We start from the raw sequence: 21,756 nt of genomic DNA on the forward strand, positions 1-21,756 counted from the left end.
AGGAGAGAAATTTCTCTTTTGCTTTCCCTAATTGTGCTGGTGACAGTTTATTCGGCGCTTCTAGGTTATAGAGGTCCCTATAGAAGGCACAGAAGGAGTTCGCTATGTCTGGAGTACTTTTATGCAAGGCGCCTTTGTCATCTTTAACTGCTGCGATGAAGGAATCAGTTTTCTGTTTCTTAACTAAAGCGGACATTAACCTGTTCCCCTTATCCCCATGGGCATATGAACGAAATTTGGCTCGTAATAAAAGCTTAGCTGACGTGACATTCAACAGGTTCTTGAGCTTTGTGCGGGCTTCTGATAGTTCTAAGGCACAGCTAAGGGCCTGGGAGGTTTTGTGTGACAATGCTAAAGCTTGGATCTGGGAAAGGAGCGTCGCCACAGCCTGATTCCGTTGTTTTTTAATATGGGCACCCAAGGCTATTAGTTCTCCTCTCAGGACCGCTTTGTGGGTTTCCCAGGTAATGGAAGGGGAGGGCGCTTCAGGGCCTAGGGCATTAAGTGCAAAGAATTCGGTTATGATAGAGGACAGTTTAGCGGCATGGGAGGGGTCAGAGATAATGGTCTCATTAATACGCCAGTTCCATTCCCTCTTTGGGAGGTCCTACTCAGAAACACCGGGGCATGGTCAGACAGGGTGATGTTCCCTATGTGGGATCGGATAGCCCTATTAGCAAAAGATTTAGATAGAAATAGATAGTCGAGTCTATGATAGGACGATTTAGCAGCTGAATAGAAGGAGAAGTCCTTGCTAGTGGGGTTTGGGGTGCACCAAATATCAATAACTCCTAACCTCTGTAAGGCAAGCTTAAGGCGCCGTAAGCGTACATGTGTAATGGCAGACTTCCAATTTGAGGAATCCAATGCAGGTTCAAGAGTAACATTAAAGTCACCGCCTAAGATCACCATTCCCTCCTTAAAGGAGGACAACAAGCCAAGGGTCTGAACGAGCCAAGCAACCTGCCCTCTGTTGGGAGCATATATATTTGCTAGGGTAACAGGAGTGTCAGCGATAGTGCCCTTAACAAACAGATAGCGACCCTCAGGGTCCGAGGAGACAGCAGAATGCTTAAACGGTAGCTGTTTGTGAATCGCTATGCTGACACCCCTGCTAGCCGAACTGTAAGTGCTATGGAACCATTGAGCAAACCTTTTGGGGGGCAATTTGGGGATCTTACCCTCTCGAAAGTAGGTTTCCTGAAAGAAGGCTATAGACACTTTATCCCTTTGTAAAAGGGCCAGAACCTGGGACCGTTTGCATGGCTCGTTCATTCCCCGGGCGTTAAGGGATGATATCACAACAGACGACATTCTGAAATAGAGAACAGATAATCAGCATCTGAGTATACAATATACGACATCTGATGGCAGAGGAGGGGGGCAGACACAAGAGGGGAGGAGGGGAGACAAACAGGTAAGGGACATAACATTAGTGCAAAAACATCTTGCAAAGGGAGCTCTACTGAGCACCTGACTGTAAGGCGACCCTTTCTCAGGACGGCAACCAGCCGGGGTCTGTCAGGTGGGGGGTCCCGCAGAGCTATAGAGGGCCATTGACTGGCCATCAAACAAAGAAAAGGGTGACCCGTAGGTAATGCCGGGTTAACCCCTGCAAATTAAGCAAGGAGCAGGGAGTGGGAGAGGTCCAGAGCTTAAAGTAATCCAGAAGAAAGTCTGGAAAAAGGGGGGTCCACAAATAAACGCTGAGACAATATTCTCCATAACTGAGGGACGGGAGCGGCCTAGAATCGGGTATGATACCCGCAGGAAACAAGGAGGCTTCAGATCTTCTCACCATAAGGCACAAAGTCCCAGGCATTCCAAATGGAGCAGGAAACAAACGTATGTCTCTTTGAGAAACTTCTGTGCTCAGGTTGGAGCATGAGCGGACTTTTCAGCCCTGGTTTTGGGCGCTTTTTTAGTAAAGACGGGATGCCAATCAGCCGCCTGGGGTGGCGGGAGAGGTGGATCTTCCAGATCAGCTGGCATCCACGAGGGAATCTCGATTGGAGTCAGCCCCAGCTGGGACCAGCTAGCTTGTAGATCCCTTGGCGAACGGATAGAAATCTGGCGTCCGTTTTTAAGGACCGCAATGCCAAAGGGATAGAGCCACCTAAATGGGGTAGCTGCCGCTTTAAGGGCATCCAGGAGCGGGCGAAGGATGCGCCTTTTAGCCAATGTGGACGGGGCCAGGTCCTGAAAGAACATAACTGGCGTACCTTCATGTTGCAGCTGCTCCGCTTCTCTGCTGGCTCTCATGAGTGCAGCGGTATCGACATAGCTGAGGAGGCCGCAAATTACATCTCGAGGCGGATCAGTGGCTTTAGGTGTAGGCTGAAACGCTCGGTGGATTCTCTCGATTATTATCCGATCCGATTTTTCAGGCCCCAGAAGATTTGCGAATATTTCGCGTGAAACTTTATCAAGCGCTTCATTAGCAATCGATTCTGGAAGCCCGCGAATCCTCAGGTTCTTCCTATGGCTGCGATTCTACTGATCTTCAATTCTCAGAAGCGCTTCATTAAGTAAGTCGGTGTGGGAGCGGATCGCATTATACGATTTTTCTTCCCTCTGGAAAGCAGCTTCCTGTGCGCTCTCAAGGTCAGACACCCGGTGCCCGATGTTTCGGAGGTCTTCTTTGATGTCAGTTAAGTCCTTCTTTATAAAGGGTAATGCTGAATTCAGCACTTCAAGGAGTGCAGCTTTGGTAAATGATCCCCTCTGCTTGCGCGTTTTTGCAGGTCGAGGCATCTGAGACACTCCCGGCATCTGAGTCTTCCTCCATGTCGGATAGCTGGGCCGGGCCAGCGCCATCTTAGGTGTTTCAGCCGAGCGAAGCTTCGGTTGTTTTCTTAAGAATTGGTCCATGTCAGGTTGTCTGGACCGAACAGGAGTGGGATCTGCTTGATCCTTGGATCTTTCTTTACCCACTTTGCCCATCAGAGCGGTGCTGTAAGCTGACTATAGGGGTTAAATCACCGGCAAGGTTGAGGAGCTCAGCAACTTGCAGCCATTCAGCTAAACAGCCAGGCTCTGCCATAGTAGTTATATTCTTGTACATAGGAGCAGTATTATAGTAGTTACAGTTGCAAGAAAAAGTATGTGAACCCTTTATAATTATATGGATTTCTGCACAAATTGGTCATAAAATGTGATCTGATCTTCATCTAAGTCACAACAATAGACAATCACAGTCGGCTTAAACTAATAACACACAAAGAATGAAATGTTACCATGTTTTTATTGAACACACCATGTAAACATTCACAGTGCAGGTGGAAAAAGTATGCGAACCCCTAGACTAATGACATCTCCAAGAGCTAATTGGAGTGAGGTGTCAGCCAACTGGAGTCCAATCAATGAGATGAGATTGGAGGTGTTGGTTACAGCTGCCCTGCCTTATAAAAAACACGCACCAGTTCTGGGTTTGCTTTTCACAAGAAGCATTGCCTGATATGAATGATGCCTCGCACAAAAGAGCTCTCAGAAGACCTACGATTAAGAATTGCTGACTTGCATAAAGCTGGAAAGGGTTATAAAAGTATCTCCAAAAGCCTTGCTGTTCATCAGTCCACGGTAAGACAAATTGTCTATAAATGGAGAAAGTTCAGCACTGCTGCTACTCTCCCTAGAAGTGGCTGTCCTGTAAAGATGACTGCAAGAGCACAGCGCAGACTGCTCAATGAGGTGAAGAAGAATCCTAGAGTGTCAGCTAAAGACTTACAAAAGTCTTTGGCATATGCTAACTTCCCTGTTAGCGAATCTACGATACGTAAAACACTATACAAGAATGGATTTCATGGGAGGATACCACAGAGAAAGCCACTGCTGTCTAAAAATAACATTGCTGCACGTTTACAGTTTGCACAAGAGCACCTGGATGTTCCACAGCAGTACTGGCAGAATATTCTGTGGACAGATGAAACCAAAGTTGAGTTGTTTGGAAGAAACACACAACACTATGTGTGGAGAAAAAGAGCAACAGCACACCAACATCAAAACCTCATCCCAACTGTGAAGTATGGTGGTGGGGGCATCATGGTTTGGGGCTGCTTTGCTGTGTCAGGGCCTGGACGGATTGCTATCATCAAAGGAAAAATGAATTCCCAAGTTTATCAAGACAATTTTGCAGGAGAACTTAAGGCCATCTGTCCACCAGCTGAAGCTCAACAGAAGATGGGTGTTGCAACAGGACAATGACCCAAAGCATAGAAGTAAATCAACAACAGAATGGCTTAAACAGAAGAAAATACGCTTTCTGGAGCGGCCCAGTCAGAGTCCTGACCTCAACCCGATTGAGATGCTGTGGCACGACCTCAAGAAAGCGATTCCCACCAGACATCCCAAGAATATTGCTGAACTGAAACAGTTCTGTAAAGAGGAAAGGTCAAGAATTACTCCTGACCGTTGTGCACGTCTGATCTGCAACTACAGGAAACGTTTGGTTGAAGTTATTGCTGCCAAAGGAGGTTCAACCAGTTATTAAATCCAAGGGTTCACATACTTTTTCCACCTGCACTGTGAAGGTTTACATGATGTGTTCAATAAAAACATGGCAACATTTAATTCTTTGTGTGTTATTAGTTTAAGCAGACTGTGATTGTCTATTGTTGTGACTTAGATGAAGATCAGATCACATTTTGTGACCAATTTGTGCAGAAATCCATATCATTCCAAAGGGTTCACATACTTTTTCTTGCAACTGTATATTCTTGTACATAGGAGCACTTTTATAGTAGTTATATTCTTGTACATAGGAGCAGTATTATAGTAGTTATATTCTTGTATATAGGAGGCAGTATTATAGTAGTTATATTCTTGTACATAGGAGGCAGTATTATAGTAGTTATATTCTTGTACATAGGAGCAGTATTATAGTAGTTATATTCTTGTACATAGAAGCAGTATTATAGTCGTTATACTCTTGTACATAGGAGGCAGGGCAGTATTATAGTAGTTATATTCATTTACATAGGAGCAGTATTATGACAGTTATATTCTTGTACATAGGAGCAGTATTGTAGTAATTATTTTCTTTTACATGAAAGCAGTATTATATTAGTTATCTTCTTATACATAGGGGCAGTATTATAGTAGTTATATTCATGTACATAGGGGCAGTATTATAGTAGTTATATTCTTGTACATAGGATCTGTATAATAATAATTATATTCTTGAATACAGGAGACAGTATTATTGTAGTTAAATTCTTTTACATAAGAGGCAGTGTTATTCTATTTGTAATTTTTTTTACATAGGGAGCAGAATTATAGCAGTTATATTCTTGTACATAGGAGCAGTATTATAGTAGTTATATTCTTGTACATAGGAGGCAGTATTATAGTAGTTATATTTTTGTACATAGGAGCAGTATTATAGTAGTTATATTCTTGTACATAGGAGGCAGTATTATAGTAGTTATATTCTTGTACATAGGAGCAGTATTATAGTAGTTATATTCTTGTACATAGGAGCAGTATTATAGTAGTTATTTTCTTGTACATAGGAGCAGTATTATAGTAGTTATATTCTTGTTCATAGGAGGCAGTATTATAGTAGTTATATTCTTGTACATAGGAGCAGTATTATAGTAGTTATATTCTTGTTCATAGGAGGCAGTATTATAGTAGTTATATTCTTGTACATAGGAGCAGTATTATAGTAGTTATATTCTTGTACATAGGAGCAGTATTATAGTAGTTATATTCTTGTACATACGAGCGGTATTATAGTAGTTATATTCTTGTTCATAGGAGGCAGTATTATAGTAGTTATATTCTTGTACATAGGAGCAGTATTATAGTAGTTATATTCTTGTTCATAGGAGGCAGTATTATAGTAGTTATATTCTTGTACATAGGAGCAGTATTATAGTAGTTATATTCTTGTTCATAGGAGGCAGTATTATAGTAGTTATATTCTTGTACATAGGAGCAGTATTATAGTAGTTATATTCTTGTTCATAGGAGGCAGTATTATAGTAGTTATATTCTTGTACATAGGAGCAGTATTATAGTAGTTATATTCTTGTTCATAGGAGGCAGTATTATAGTAGTTATATTCTTGTACATAGGAGCAGTATTATAGTAGTTATATTCTTGTACATAGGAGCAGTATTATAGTAGTTATATTCTTGTACATACGAGCGGTATTATAGTAGTTATATTCTTGTACATAGGAGCAGTATTATAGTAGTTATATTCATGTACATAGGAGCAGTATTATAGTAGTTATTTTCTTGTACATAGGAGGCAGTATTATAGTAGTTATATTCTTGTACATAGCAGGCAGTATTATAGCAGTTATATTCTTGTACATAGGAGGCAGTATTATAGTAGTTATATTCTTGTACATAGGAGGCAGTATTATAGTAGTTATATTCTTGTACATAGGAGGCAGTATTATAGTAGTTATATTCTTGTACATAGGAGCAGTATTATAGTAGTTATATTCTTGTACATAGGAACAGTATTATAGTAGTTATATTCTTGTACATGGGAGGCAGATTATTGTACATAGGGGCAGTATTATATTTGTTCTTGTACATTGAGCAGGGAGCAAAATTATAGCAGTTATGTATTAGCTTCTTTTTTTTGGTATTAAAGTTTTCTTCCACTAATAGCACACAGTGATTAATTTAAAAACGGCGCCTTCACCCCCAGGTATAAGTTCTTGTACATTATGGCAAACCTACTTTATGATGGTGCAGGAGGTAATTATTGTATCTATATAAAAAATTTACAAGTACTGAATTGAGGAGAAAGAAAAATGACAATTGGAATTCTCCACGCAAATGAACACTAATGTCTTTTTTTAATTGGTTGAATTCTTTGTTGTTGAAGATTAGACTCCTTTATGTTAACTCGGTTATTACATATAATGTGTTTGCAATCTGCATAATCCTCCGACAAGCATATCTTAATGTATTGATCATCGCTATTAGACATCTCCTGGAAATGTTCCTGTATTTCCAGCAATCAATAGACTGTATGTGGTTAGCATACACTGAAGACGTTCTGCCGATACATCATGCTTGCAGCAGAGGAGCTGAATAATTGATAACCTGACTTTGTTTGTGCCGCTGCTAATGGGGCATTTGCCATCATTCCCTATGGGAGAGGTAAATAAGTAAAGCTTTTGCCTAGAAGTTAACTTTTAATTGCTCAGACAATGTAATGTCAGGACTCTGTCTCTTAGAGGTGTTCATATACTTTCATAGCAGTCTGTCGAATTTGTTATTCCTGACTCAAGTGACCGGCTCTATCCACTACAGAGACGGCCGAAGCTGTGCAGTTCTGGAAATGGATTCTGCCCATCTAATCATCGAGGGTGTGGGGTGTCAGATCCACGCAGATCAATATTTAAAGGGGTTGTCTGAGTTATGAAAAAAAATATATAGCACTGTAAATCTGATGGTCAGCAATATATATATATAAGCTATGCAAGTTTTAGGCAAAAAAAATCTATTTCCTCATTCCGGCCTTTGTTTACCTGCAATAACAACAATCTCTGAGGTTTTCCTCATGAATATTGGAGCCCCTCCCCCTGCTCTGCGAAGTAAGTGAATAAAAGTGCTGCCCCGAGTGAAACGTCTGACTGCTGGGATACTCGGCAGCATGTTGTATGTGTAGGACTACAAGTACCACTGCTGATACACCCAGGATCTTCCCCCTACCTGTTTTTTTGCAGTGCTCTGCAGAACTCCTCCAGTCTGCTGGCTCTGTGTCTGTAGGATGAGGAGTAGGGTGTTTCATTTTGTAATGGAAAAATATAATATTTAACATTTTGGCAGACTTTGCTTATACCCCAAGTCTCAATGATGTAAAAGATATATATGCCAAATTTCAAGAAGGTTGGATAATATTTAGAGGTTGCACACTTTGATCAGTTTTGTAAAAGTAGGCAGAAAATAAGATTTTTCAATGTTAATATCTTTTATTGGGAAAACTAAAAATCACAAACTTCAAATAATATTAAAACTAGACACTAAGAATTATAGGTAGTATGATGGGCAAAACATGTGTGTTATTAATCAACTTTGAATGATGCAATCCCTTCTTTTGTTAGCTTGGTGACGACTTTTCTGTGATGCTCGACTTCCCTCAACAAGAATTGTTTTTGTTTTTCATCCCTGACCGATTCCTTAAACTTTTTTATCAGAGCTATTCCTCTTTCTGCTGTATCATTGACCACCTTAAGAGCGTTCACATGGCTTCTTGGAGAAGTATTCTGTCACGTCGTGGATCCCAAACAATTCAAAGAACGTTTTTGTTTTATTAGTAACGAAATGGCTCAGGTCTTTTACGCTCTAATCGTTTCATTTCCTTTTTCTTTGCAGGTTTGGTTTCTAAATTTTTTGTCATATTTTCCTTAACAGCCTTAGTAATACGTTCGTCCAAAAAAGCCAATCCTACGTTTGTTTCTGACAGATACCAAAGGTGTCTCTTAGCAACTGTGAGAGCACTTTTTTTTACGTCTGCATCTGGGTAAGTGCTCAGAAGCTGTAGCCTATCCAAATCATTCTTTGGAGCCCATCGACTTACAATTGCCTCGTGCAAAAAGCAAACATATATGATGCTGACAAAATGTGCAAGCCGTTTCATTCCTTTCAATTCTCGTTGAGGAATATTCAACTGTTTAGCGAAGAGGACAATTTTAAGTGCATATATTGACTTTGCCATCCACCTTGCTTGATGCAGAGCCCTGGGATCCTGAAACTGAAGTAATTTTATACCAATCTCCCTGGTACACGAGTGAGAGTAGTAATAAAAGTGATGTGTGCAACCCCTAAATATTATCCAATCTTCTTGAAATTTGGCATATATACAGTACAGACCAAAAGTTTGGACACACCTTCTCATTCGAAGAGTTTTCTTTATTTTCATGACTATGAATATTGTAGATTCACACTGAAGGCATCAAAACTATGAATTAACACATGTGGAATTATATACATAACAAAAAAGTGTGAAACAACTGAAAATATGTCATATTCTAGGTTCTTCAAAGTAGCCACCTTTTGCTTTGATTACTGCTTTGCACACTCTTGGCATTTTCTTGATGAGCTTCAAGAGGTAGTCACCTGAAATGGTCTTCCAACAGTCTTGAAGGAGTTCCCAGAGATGCTTAGCACTTGTTGGCCCTTTTGCCTTCACTCTGCGGTCCAGCTCACCCCAAACCATCTCGATTGGGTTCAGGTCCGGTGACTGTGGAGGCCAGGTCATCTGGCGCAGTCCACTATCACTCGCCTTCATGGTCAAATAGCCCTTACACAGCCTGGAGGTGTGTTTGGGGTCATTGTCCTGTTGAAAAATAAATGATGGTCCAACTAAACGCAAACCGGATGTAATAGCATGCCGCTGCAAGATGCTGTGGTAGCCATGCTGGTTCAGTATGCCTTCAATTTTGAATAAATTCCCAACAGTGTCACCAGCAAAGCACCCCCACACCATCACACCTCCTCCTCCATGCTTCACGGTGGGAACCAGGCATGTAGAGTCTATCCGTTCACCTTTTCTGCGTCGCACAAAGACACGGTGGTTGGAACCAAAGATCTCAAATTTGGACTCATCAGACCAAAGCACAGATTTCCACTGGTCTAATGTCCATTCCTTGTGTTATTTAGCCCAAACAAGTCTCTTCTGCTTGTTGCCTGTCCTTAGCAGTGGTTTCCTAGCAGATATTCTACCATGAAGGCCTGATTCACACAGTCTCCTCTTAACAGTTGTTCTAGAGATGTGTCGGCTGCTAGAACTCTGTGTGGCATTGACCTGGTCTCTAATCTGATCTGCTGTTAACCTGCGATTTCTGAGGCTGGTGACTCAGATAAACTCATCCTCTGCAGCAGAGGTGACTCTTGGTCTTCCTTTCCTGGGGCGGTCCGCATGTGAGCCAGTTTCTTTGTAGCTCTTGATGGTTTTTGTGACTGCACTTGGGGACACTTTCAAAGTTTTCCCAATTTTTCGGACTGACTGACCTTCATTTCTTAAAGTAATGATGGCCACTCGTTTTTCTTTACTTAGCTGCTTTTTTCTTGCCATAATACAAATTCTAACAGTCTATTCAGTAGGACTATCAGCTGTGTATCCACCTGACTTCTCCACAACGCAACTAATGGTCCCAACCCCATTTATAAGGCGAGAAATCCCACTTATTAGTGGGCAGTGGGCAGTGGGCAGCACAGTGACGTCTCATGCACAGACACAGATCTGCTCCTCAGGCTTGTGTACGAGACATCATCAGACCAGGGGGAGAAGCTGAAATCACAGGTCATGTGACCCTCAGGGAAATCTGAGAAAGGAACCACTTCAGATGAAGTAAATGAATTGTATGCCCCTTACATTTCATTAGTTAGAAACATACAAAGAGCAAAAAAATAACTTGCACAATCCCTTTAAAGGATTTTCCAGTTTGCATCAACATCCTTTAAAATAATCATTTATGATAGGTATACGTAATTTTGTAATGTATTTATTTTCCCTTTATTGCTCCTATCCGTTCTGGGCTGTGGTCACATGACCATGTAGGAGTGACTATGTAACTAGCTGGGTGGGAGGAGCTATAAACTTGCTGGGCGTTGTTAGGGGTGGTGCTGGAGGTGTGACAGAGAAAGGAGAAGTTCATCATGGGTTTGGTTGGATACAGGAACAGGAAGTGCTACATACAGGACGGAAACAAACCAGAGGGATTGGTTTACATGGTGAAAACAGATAAGGAAAGACCAAATTGTTTGAAATCTCTTTTTATTAGACAAACAAAGAACATCAATTTGGTACATACATATAATGAAGGGTGATACATATCCCATTTCAGCAGGGCATAAATCTTCAAAGGCAATGCCTAACAATACAGGCTAGGATACATTAATCACTCGGCTAGAGCAAAGGCCCTTAGGTGAGTGATCTTACAGAACACGAAGACATACAATCCAAAAGTCAACAAACCCAACATTTTGTCAACCCAATACCCAAATTATAATTCACTCAGGAGTATCAAGATTGTTGGCGATGTCTACATCAACTAGGACATGGTATGGGCGGACCTTGGAGAGAGGACATTTCCGGTGAAAATTGTATAAATAAAAAAAGAAAAGAAGGGCGGGAAAGAAAAGGTAAAGGAAACAGATCTATAAAATAGTTGTTGGAAGCAACCGCCAGTCTGCAATATAAGTAAGTCTAGATCACTGGCCATCAAAGGAGGCTGGCCTTGTATTCTATCCAAGGCTGCCAGAGCTTAAGGAAATTATCTCTACAGTGATACGTCCAACCTATCAGCTCCTCCATTTGACACATCTGGTGAACCCTGTCCCTCCACATTTCTAGCGTTGGCGGATCGACTGATCTCCATTATACTGGGATTAGGAGCTTTGCCGCCATCAGTAGATGTGTGATCAGGTTATTTTTCCCTGAACGAAAATTGGGTGTAGGTATCCAAAGCATCACTAACTGAACTGTAAGCCTTAAATTTGTGGCACAAATCTTATTTATGGCCCCTTCTACATCATCCCAGAAAGAACGCACCACCGGGCAGGACCACCAAATGTGGGAGAGGGAACCAGTGTCGGCTTTGCACCTCCAACAGAGATCAGTGGGAAGCAACTTAATTTTAAAAAGATATTCCGGGGTCCTATACCGCCTTAACGCTATCTTGACTGAATTCTCTTGTATCTTTATACACTTGGAGAATCCATGCGAACATTTTTGGATCCACTTTCTATTAGTATCATCTACTACAAGGTGTAGTTCTTTTTCCCATTCCGCAACCCATGGTGGCACATTTGAGTCCCTTGCGTTAAGGATTTGTCTGTAAATGAGGGTAACGCATTTATTAGGCAGTTTTGGCAAAAGAATAAAATTCTCCAACCAAGTCGGATCATGCAGTGGAGTGAAGCCAGAGACCACGAACTGCCTACAAATAGACTCGAAATCATTTCTTTGGATGAAGTCCTTTCCTGGTATAACATCTCCTGATAAGGCAGTATAGAAGTCTGAAGACGTCTGCACTCTCTTTAGATCTCCCACTTTGCAGTGAGATAGGGAGAGCCATATATCTGAAGGAGACTGTATCTGTGGGTTCAGCACGATGGGGACAACTGGTAAAGGAGCTAAAGGAGAGATCCTGGCGTGGCCAGAGGAGAGCTCCCCAGACCTATGGCAAACATGAAGCAATCTTTTCGTGAGCTCACTATCAACTCTAGTGGAAAGACCAAATTGTAAAAGGAAAAGCCTGGGGAAGATGTACATAATGTATGCGGCTACATGAGAAGAATTGTTAAAAACCATAAAATCCTGGACAATCCCTTTCAGTCAGTTGTCAGATTACCAGATATTTTTGCTTATTGGATATAATGCATACAACTCAGCGGGCATAGTCTTTAGGTAATTTGATTCCAGCTCACCCGCCTTTTCTTACAAGGTGCACGGATAAAAAGGATGAAGCCTTGTTGTGGTAAGTTGAAAGAAGGAAATCCGGCACTCAAAATTGATGAAGTCGTAGGTTCCTTTATTTGGTCATGCGATATCGGGTACAGAGGTACAGAGTAATTCATACCAGTGGTGCCCTTGTCAGTCTACGCGTTTCAAACTACAACGTTCTTATTCATGACTCAGCGGGCACTAGTATCTGGTTTTAGTATTTTTATGCATAGTACGGTAAGTTTTCTTTTCTTTTTAATTTTATTTAATTCCTGGGAAATTCAGAGCTGTTCATGCAAAGAGTTAAATAATAAAATTATTTGTTGCCCCTAAAGCGAACTTGCTGTTACAATTTAATTTGGAGTTTTGAGGGGTTGTCCAGTGTCCTATATTGATGACCTATCTTCAGGATAGTATACAGAAGTGTTTGTAGAGCAGCACCCACGGAACGCAAACGTCCACTCCGGTAATGCAACAGCCAAACCACGACCGCAGATCCTCAGCAGTCAACCATATAGAAAATGAAACCGCTACCTCTTAATTTGCTATCTTCAGGATAGGTCACCAATATCTTCAAACGACTGATCGGCGGGGTTGCTGGGAGTCCGACCCCTTTCGCCTCTGTGGCTATACTACATTTTTAATTATATGCAAATACAAAAGTATTCAGATCCAAATACTGGTTTGAAAAATGTACAATATTTTTTGGTGGGACAACCCCTTTAAGGGTCCATTTACACATCCGTATGAATGGTCCGGACCCGGAGGAACGGGTGCAGACCCATTAATTTTTAATGGGGACGTAAAAGATGCGGACAGCACACAGTGTGCTGTCCGCATCCACATTTCCAGTCCGCGGCCCCGAACTTCCAGTCTGCGGCTCCGCAAAAAAAAATAGAACATGTCCTGTTCTTGTCCACAGCTTCGGACAAGAATAGGCATTTCTATTGGGGTGCCGGCCTGGTGTTTTGTGGATCCGGGAAACACTGCGGACTTGTAAACGGACCCTTAGAGAGATTTTCTGTGAAATATATTCTTCTTTATGAGAAATAACACATTGTATTGTAGGTTTGCTCTGGAAATAAATGCTGGATTATGACATTTTCAGGATTACTGTATCTGATGCCAGATTAAAGGAATTGCACTGTGACTATATATACAGACGTGGACAAAATTGTTGGTACCCTTTGGTCAATGAAAGAAAAAGTCACAATGGTCACAGAAATAACTTTAATCTGACAAAAGTAATAATAAATTAAAATTCTATAAATGTTAACCAATGAAAGTCAGACATTGTTTTTCAACCATGCTTCAACAGAATTATGTAAAAAAATAAACTCATGAAACAGGCATGGACAAAAATGATGGTACCCCTAACTTAATATTTTGTTGCGCAACCTTTTGAGGCAATCACTGCAATCAAACGCTTCCTGTAACTGTCAATGAGACATCTGCACCTCTCAGCAGGTATTTTGGCCCACTCCTCATGAGCAAACTGCTCCAGTTGTGTCCGGTTTGAAGGGTGCCTTTTCCAGACTGCATGTTTCAGCTCCTTCCAAAGATGCTCAATAGGATTGAGGTCAGGGCTCATAGAAGGCCACTTTAGAATAGTCCAATTTTTTCCTCTTAGCCATTCTTGGGTGTTTTTAGCGGTGTGTTTTGGGTCATTGTCCTGTTGCAAGACCCATGACCTGCGACTGAGACCAAGCTTTCTGACACTGGCTAGTACATTTCTCTCTAGAATTCCTTGATAGTCTTGAGATTTCATTGTACCCTGCACAGATTCAAGACACCCTGTGCCAGACGCAGCAAAGCAGCCCCAGAACATAACAGAGCCTCCTCCATGTTTCACAGTAGGGACAGTGTTCTTTTCTTGATATGCTTCATTTTTTCGTCTGTGAACATACAGCTGATGTGCCTTGGCAAAAACTTCGATTTTTGTCTCATCTGTCCACAGGACATTCTCCCAGAAGCTTTGTGGCTTGTCAACATGTAGTTTGGCATATTCCAGTCTTGCTTTTTTATGATTCGTTTTCAACAATGGTGTCCTCCTTGGTCGTCTCCCATGTAGTCCACTTTGGCTCAAACAACGACGGATGGTGCGATCTGACACTGATGTTCCTTGAGCATGAAGTTCACCTTGAATCTCTTTAGAAGTCTTTCTAGGCTCTTTTGTTACCATTCGGATTATCCGTCTCTTAGATTTGTCATCAATTTTCCTCCTGCGGCCACGTCCAGGGAGGTTGGCTACAGTCCCATGGATCTTAAACTTATGAATAATATGTGCAACTGTACTCACAGGAACATCTAGTTGCTTGGAGATGGTCTTATAGCCTTTACCTTTAACATGCTTGTCTATAATTTTCTTTCTGATCTCTTGAGACAGCTCTTTCCTTTGCTTCCTCTGGTCCATGTCGAGTGTGGTACACACCATATCACCAAACAACACAGTGATTACCTGGAGCCATATATATAGGCCCAATGGCTGATTACAAGGTTGTAGACACCTGTGATGCTAATTAGTGGACACACCTTGAATTAACATGTCCCTTTGGTCACATTATGTTCTGTGTTTTCTAGGGGTACCATCATTTTTGTCCATGCCTGTTTCATGAGTTTATTTTTTTACATAATTCTGTTGAAGCATGGTTGAAAAACAATGTCTGACTTTCATTGGTTAACATTTATAGAATTTTAATTTATTATTACTTTTGTCAGATTAAAGTTATTTCTGTGACCATTGTGACTTTTTCTTTCATTGACCAAAGGGTACCAACAATTTTGTCCACGTCTGTATATCTATGGAAACTGAACTATGGCCAGTAATGGGCAGCGATATGATGAAGTGCCTTGTAATCTGCCCACTTTTTTCTCGATTATCATGGAATCTTTTTTTCTTTCTAGATTAATGGGTCAGAAATTGAATATGAGTTTGAGGAAATAACATTGGAACGGGTAAGTGACTATATATTTTTCACATTATGTAGTTCTTCCTTACAATGACCTGCTTTTATAAATTCTTCATAATGAGACCTACTTTAGCCCTATCAGGTATGAATACAGAAGTTGCTTACACTGCAGTAAATATGGTGCGAACACAGCACATACAGTATGTCATCATATATTTGCTCAAATTACATGTTGGACACAATTTTCTTCCTTACACCACCTCATTGGTATATGTTAGTTTTGGTTCAGAAAACCTTTTCTCAAATACTCTAGCAGTTCCTGATTTCACAGTGGGCGATCCCCCAGGACCCTCTTCTATTAGCCCCAGAAGAAAGCTTCTATAATGAGAGTCTTTCATTCTGGAGGACCTGGCATGTCTGTGTCTACATGGATAGCCCTTTGTTTCAGTTAGAACAGTGTAATGCTCCATTTCTCCTGTGGTGGTGCTGCAGGGAACTAAGCACTTCCTACCAGGTTAACTCACAGACTACAATCAATTTTTTTTCAAAAGCCATGAGAGATGAATACAAATTTTCATAATCAATATTTGCAACATACGGCAAAGAATTACTAAGCAAATCCTTTTGTAATAGCATCAAAATAAATCACAGTATGTGGTGGGGTAATCAGGACTCACAGGCTTTCTCTAAAAGTGGGTGGGGGGGAAGCAGGACTCACAGGCTTTCTCTAAGAGTGGTGGGGGAAAACAGGACTCACAGGCTTTCTATATGAGTGGGTAGGGGAAGCAGGACTCATAGGCTTTCTCTATGAGTGGGTGGGGGTAATCAGGACTCACAGGCTTTCTCTATGAGTGGGGGGGGGGCAGGACTCATAGGCTTTCTCTATGAGTGACTATGGGAAGCAGGACTCACAGGCTTTCTCTGTTAGGTGGGTATGCAGGACTCACAGGCTTTCTCTATGAGTGGGTGGAGGAAGAAGAAGTCACAGGCTTTCTCAATGAGTGGGTAGGAGAAGAATGTCTAACAGGATTTCTATGTGAGAGTGGGGGGGTGGCTCACAAGCTTTCTCTGTGAGTGGATGGGGGAAGCAGGACTCACATGCATTCTCTGAGTGCATGGGGGAAGCAGGACTCACATGCTTTCTCCATTAGGTGGGGGATGTGGGAATTACAGGCTTTTTCTATGAGTGGTTGGAGGAAGCATGTTTTCTCTTTGAAGGGGTGGGGGTATAATGTCTCACATGCTTTTTCTATGAGTGGATGGAGGAAGCAGGACTCACAGGCTTTCTCTGTGAGTGGGAAGGGGCAGCAGGAATCACAAGCTTTCTCTGTGAATGTGGAGGGGGGATGCAGGACTCACAGGCTTTCTCTATGGGGAGGCAGGACTCACAGGCTTTCTCTACGGGGAGGCAGGACTCACAGGCTTTCTCTATGGGGAGGCAGGACTCACAGGCTTTCTATATGAGTGGCATGGGAAAATAGGAATCTCTAGTTTTGCATATGATTAGAGGGGCAGGATCCACAGGGTTTCTCTATAATGGGGGATGTAGGACTAACAGGTTTTCAATATCACTGGGGGATGAGGACTCACAGGGTTTCTCTATGACTGGGGAATGTAGGACTAAGGTTTTGTATATGACTGGGAGAGGAGAATGCACATGCTTTCTCTGTGAATGTTGTGAGGAAGCAGGACTCACAGACTTTCTATATCGATGTTGTGAGGAAACAGAACTCACAGGATTTTTCTATAAATGGGGTGGAAAAACAAGTTTCCAGCGCTTTCTTTAAGAATTGGGAGCAGGTGAATCATGAATCATAGGCTTTCTTAAAGAATTGGTGGCAGAGGAATTAGGACTCACAGACTATCTCTATAATTGTGAACATTGGAAGCAGGACTGTATCTTTTAAGACAATACTATGTACACGAGTCTATGTCTATGAGTCTATGAACATACTTATTTAAATCATAAAACACTGTATATATCGCAGCTCACCCTGCCCCTCTGTATCCCCCTCTATCATCAAATATGATACAGTGGATATAAAAAGTCTACACACCCCTGTTAAAATGTCAGGTTTCTGTGCAGTAAATAAATGAGACAAAGGTAAATCATTTCAGAACTTTTTCCACCTTTAATGTGACCTATAAACTGTACAACTCAATTGAAAAACAAACTGAAATCTTTTAGGTGGAGAGAAGAAAACAAAAACAAAAAACTAAAATAATGTGGTTGCATAAGTGTGCACACCCTCTTATAACTGGTGATGTAGCTATATTCAGAATTAAGCAATCACATTCACAATCCTGTTAAATAGGAGTCAGCATACACCGGCCATCATTTAAAGTGCCTCTGATTAACCGCAAATAAAGTTCAGCTGCTCTAGTTGGTCTTTCCTGAAATTTTCTTAGTCGCATCCCACAGCAAAAGCCATGGTCCACAGAGAGCAAAGCATCAGAGGGATCTCATTGTTAAAAGGTAAAAGTCAGGAGAAGGGTACAAAAGAATTTTTCAAGGCATTAGATATACCATGGAACACAGTGAAGACAGTCATCATCAAGTCGAGAAAATATGGCACAATAGTGACATTACCAAGAACTGGACGTCCCTCCAAAATTGATGAAAAGACGAGAAGAAAACTGGTCTGGGAGACGACCAAGAGGCCTACAGCAACATTAAAGGAGCTGCAGGAATATCTGGCAAGTACTGGCTGTGTGGTACATGTGACAACAATCTCCCGTATTCTTCATATGTCTGGGTTATGGGGTAGAGTGGCAAGACGAAAGAAAAACATCCAAGCCAGGCTACATTTTGCAAAAACACATCTGAAGTCTCCCAAAAGCATGTGGGAAAAGGTGTTATGGTCTGATGAAACCAAGGTTGAACTTTTTGGCCATAATTACAAAAGATATGTTTGGCGCAAAAACAACACTGCACATCACCAAAAGAACACCATCCCCACAGTGAAGCATGGTGGTGGCAGCATCATGCCAAGGGGCTGTTTTTCTTCAGCTGGAACTGGGGCCTTAGTTAAGCTAGAGGGAATTATGAACAGTTCCAAATACCAGTCAATATTGGCACAAAACCTTCAGGCTTCTGCTAGAAAGCTGAACACGAAGAGGAACTTCATCTTTCAGCAAGACAACGACCCAAAGCATACATCCAAATCAACAAGGAATGGCTTCACTAGAAGAAGATTAAAGTTTTGGAATGGCCCAGCCAGAGCCTAGACCTGAATCCGATTGAAAATCTGTGGGGTGATCTGAAGAGGGCTGTGCCCAGGAGATGCCCTCGCAATCTGGCAGATTTGGAGTGTTTTTGCAAAGGAGAGAGTGGCAAATCTTGCCAAGTCAAAATGTGCCATGCTGATAGACTCGTACCCAAAAAGACTGAGTGCTGTAATAAAATCAAAAGGTGCTTCAACAAAGTATAAGTTTAAGGGGGTGCACACTTATGCAACCACATTATTTTATTTTTATATTTTTTCTTACCTTTACCTAAAAGATTTCAGTTTGTTTTTCAATTGAGTTGTACAGTTTATAGGTCACATTAAAGGTGGAAAAAGTTCTGAAATGATTTATCTTTGTCTAATTTTTTACAGCACAGAAACCTGACATTTTAACAGGGGTGTGTAGACTTTTTATATCCACTGTACCTGTCAGGGACATTTTAATTTTCTGTCATTTGGAATGGGACATAACAGGACCTGAGCTCAAAGGCTATGTACACCTTTGGGAATCTTTTTTTTCTAAATATATTATTGCATCGTACTCATTTTGGGCTAAAAATATTTTTTTAAATTGGTCTTTATTAAAAATATGGCGTCCTTTTTTCTGTACAGAGCTGAGATGCTCTAGTAGCAGCCTTTGGATTTTCTGTCTTTTCCGTCAGACCAGGAGCTGATGGACTCCTTATCTCTGACACTATAAACACTTTTCCGTTTATATTCAGTTTTTTGTGTACCGTATATGGACCATTTATTTCAATGGATCCGCAAAAAAAAACGGAAGGTACTCCGTATGCCTTCCATTTCTGTATTTCCGTTTTTCAGTTCAAAGATAGAACATGTCCTATTATTGTCCGCATAACGGACAAGAATAGTACTGTTCTATCAGAGGCCAGCTGTTCCGTTCCGCAAAAAACGGAATGCACACGGACATCATCCGTATTTTCTGCAGATCCGTTTTTTGCGGACCGCAAAATACTGAAAAAGCCATACGGTCATGTGCAAGAGGCCTAAAGCTCAGTTCTTATCTTACTGTGGCTTAAATAAGTGTTTATGACCTCCCACTAGTTTAGAGATGAGGTTTATTAGATGAAGTGAAAGTACAGTACCAGTCACACAGCTAAACAGTTAACCCTTTGTGACAGAACAGCTCAATATTTTTAATAAAGGCCAATTGAAAAAAAATATTTTTATCCAAAAATGAGGAACATGCAATCATAAAAATAATTGCCTCCGAAGGTGTACATAGCCTTTAAGGTGCTATGGATGTAATTCAGTGAGGTGTGAAAAACAGCAAACAGCAGCTTTGAATGTGACTGGAAAATGAATTAAACATTACATAACTCAAGATAACTTCACCAATGTATTGGTTACTCTACTTTCTACGTAACAGTGGAAACTGTAAAATTTCCTACCTCTGCATTGTATAAAAGTCAGCAAGTCATATCAAATACTAATGTGTTATATTAGGGTTATGTAACTTGCTTATATTTTAGCCATAAACCAGTGGAGTCATTACCGGTGCAAAGGCAAAGCGTCTCGCCGCCTGATCCCCTTCCTGTGTGCTGTCGGCGGCTGTCATATCCGGCATACTAATAGCCGCATTAAGATTATTAGTGGCTGCGTCATTAGGACCTACTGAATTTTCTGTCGGCTTTTAATTACAAATGAATCTTTAAGGCGATGGGCCGTGAAATCGAAAGTTCTTTTCAGATTGCCAATTTCTTGCTGTAACCGCATTCATTTGGTTCGTATTTGTGCCCTCGGCCAGTTATTGTTTACTGCGCAGTAACTGTCCACGTCACAGTTTTATTGCGGGGCTGTACGCATATCATCTAGTAAATCTAGGGATGGTTGGAGGCAGGATTGTATAATTATTATCCATCATGCAAGATTTACACAGACAGTCCTAGTATCCCAAGCTAAAGGAAGTTATGGCTCACCACTTAAAGGAACACTACACCTAAAAATAAATGATATAAGTAAACTGGAGACAAACCTGCCCTCAGTGTTTGTCAGTAGGCAGGATTTTCTTGAAGAAATCATACAGAGAACACAGGGGTTAAGTTCCTGCTGATTACTTCCATTTTTGCTGCTGGTAAACTCCTCATGGGCAGGGCTTAGACAAGGGGCAAGGCATTACTATTTTGTATGCTTTTTCAGATGGTGTGAGGGGGGAGTTTGAATTGGTTGCTCTCACCTCTGTAGACATTTATGCCATACTAGCAGAAAGACCCGGCTTTGCTCGGGTATATTTCATCTATTTTCATTTAGTTTTTCTGTGTCGTTAAAAGATATCGACAGTATCCCCTATAACAGTGACATCAACAGTACCCGCCTCTCTAACAGTGACCTCCACAGCCCCCCACCCCTTAACACTGACTCCCACAGTGCCCCGCCTCCTTCAACAGCAGCCCACCCACTAACTTTGATCTTCACAGCAGCTTGCCCCTTTAACAGTGAGTTCCACAGCCCCCCACCCCTTAACACTGACCCCCACAGTGCCCCACCTCCTTAAAATGGGACCTCCACAGCAGCCCACCCCCTTAACTTTGATCTTCACAGCAGCTTGCCCCTTTAACAGTGAGTTCAATAGCACCCCGACCCCTTGAAAGTGACCTCCACAAGGGCCTGCCCCCTCAACAGTGACCTCTACAGCACCCGCTCCTTAATACTGACCATAGGTGACAGTCCTTTTAACTGTGACCTCCACCATTCCTGGCCCCCTTAAAAGAGACATCCACAGCGAATGCCCCTTTAATAGTGACCTCCACAGTCCCCCACCCTTTTAACAGTAACATCCACAGCGGCTGCCCCTTTAACAGTGACCTCCACAGTGACCGGCCCTTTATTTGTGACCTCCACAGTACCCCATCTCGTTAACAGTGATTTCCACAATAACCCGCACCCTTAACAGTGACCTCCACAGAGCTCCATTCCAATAAAATGTGACCTCCACAACACCCCGCCCCATTAACACTGACCTCTACAGTATCCTGCCCCTTAACATTGACCTCCATAGCAGACCATCCCCTTAACTGTGATCTACAGTGTTCCCTGCCCCCTTAACAGAGACCTCCACGGCACCCGCCCCATAACAGTGACTTTCACAGCCTCTTTTAACAGTGATCTCCACAGCGGCCCTACCCTTTAACAGTGACCTCCACAGTGTCCGCCCCTTTATTAGTGACCTCCACAGTACCCTA

At 41.7% G+C, this 21,756-nt stretch overlaps 1 protein-coding gene across 1 annotated transcript in view; it reads left to right on the top strand.

The window, feature by feature from the left end:
- The window catches only part of DLG2 (discs large MAGUK scaffold protein 2), a 708,566-nt gene that overhangs the window by 338,949 nt on the left and 347,861 nt on the right, over window positions 1-21,756 (top strand). Inside the window, exon 4 of the mRNA XM_044284933.1 lies at window positions 15,322-15,372. Within this exon, the coding sequence (XP_044140868.1) occupies window positions 15,322-15,372 (51 nt within the window). The remainder of the gene's footprint in view (window positions 1-15,321; window positions 15,373-21,756) is intronic.

Source organism: Bufo gargarizans, chromosome 3 (assembly GCF_014858855.1).
Source record: "Bufo gargarizans isolate SCDJY-AF-19 chromosome 3, ASM1485885v1, whole genome shotgun sequence".
NCBI classification, from domain to species: domain Eukaryota; kingdom Metazoa; phylum Chordata; class Amphibia; order Anura; family Bufonidae; genus Bufo; species Bufo gargarizans.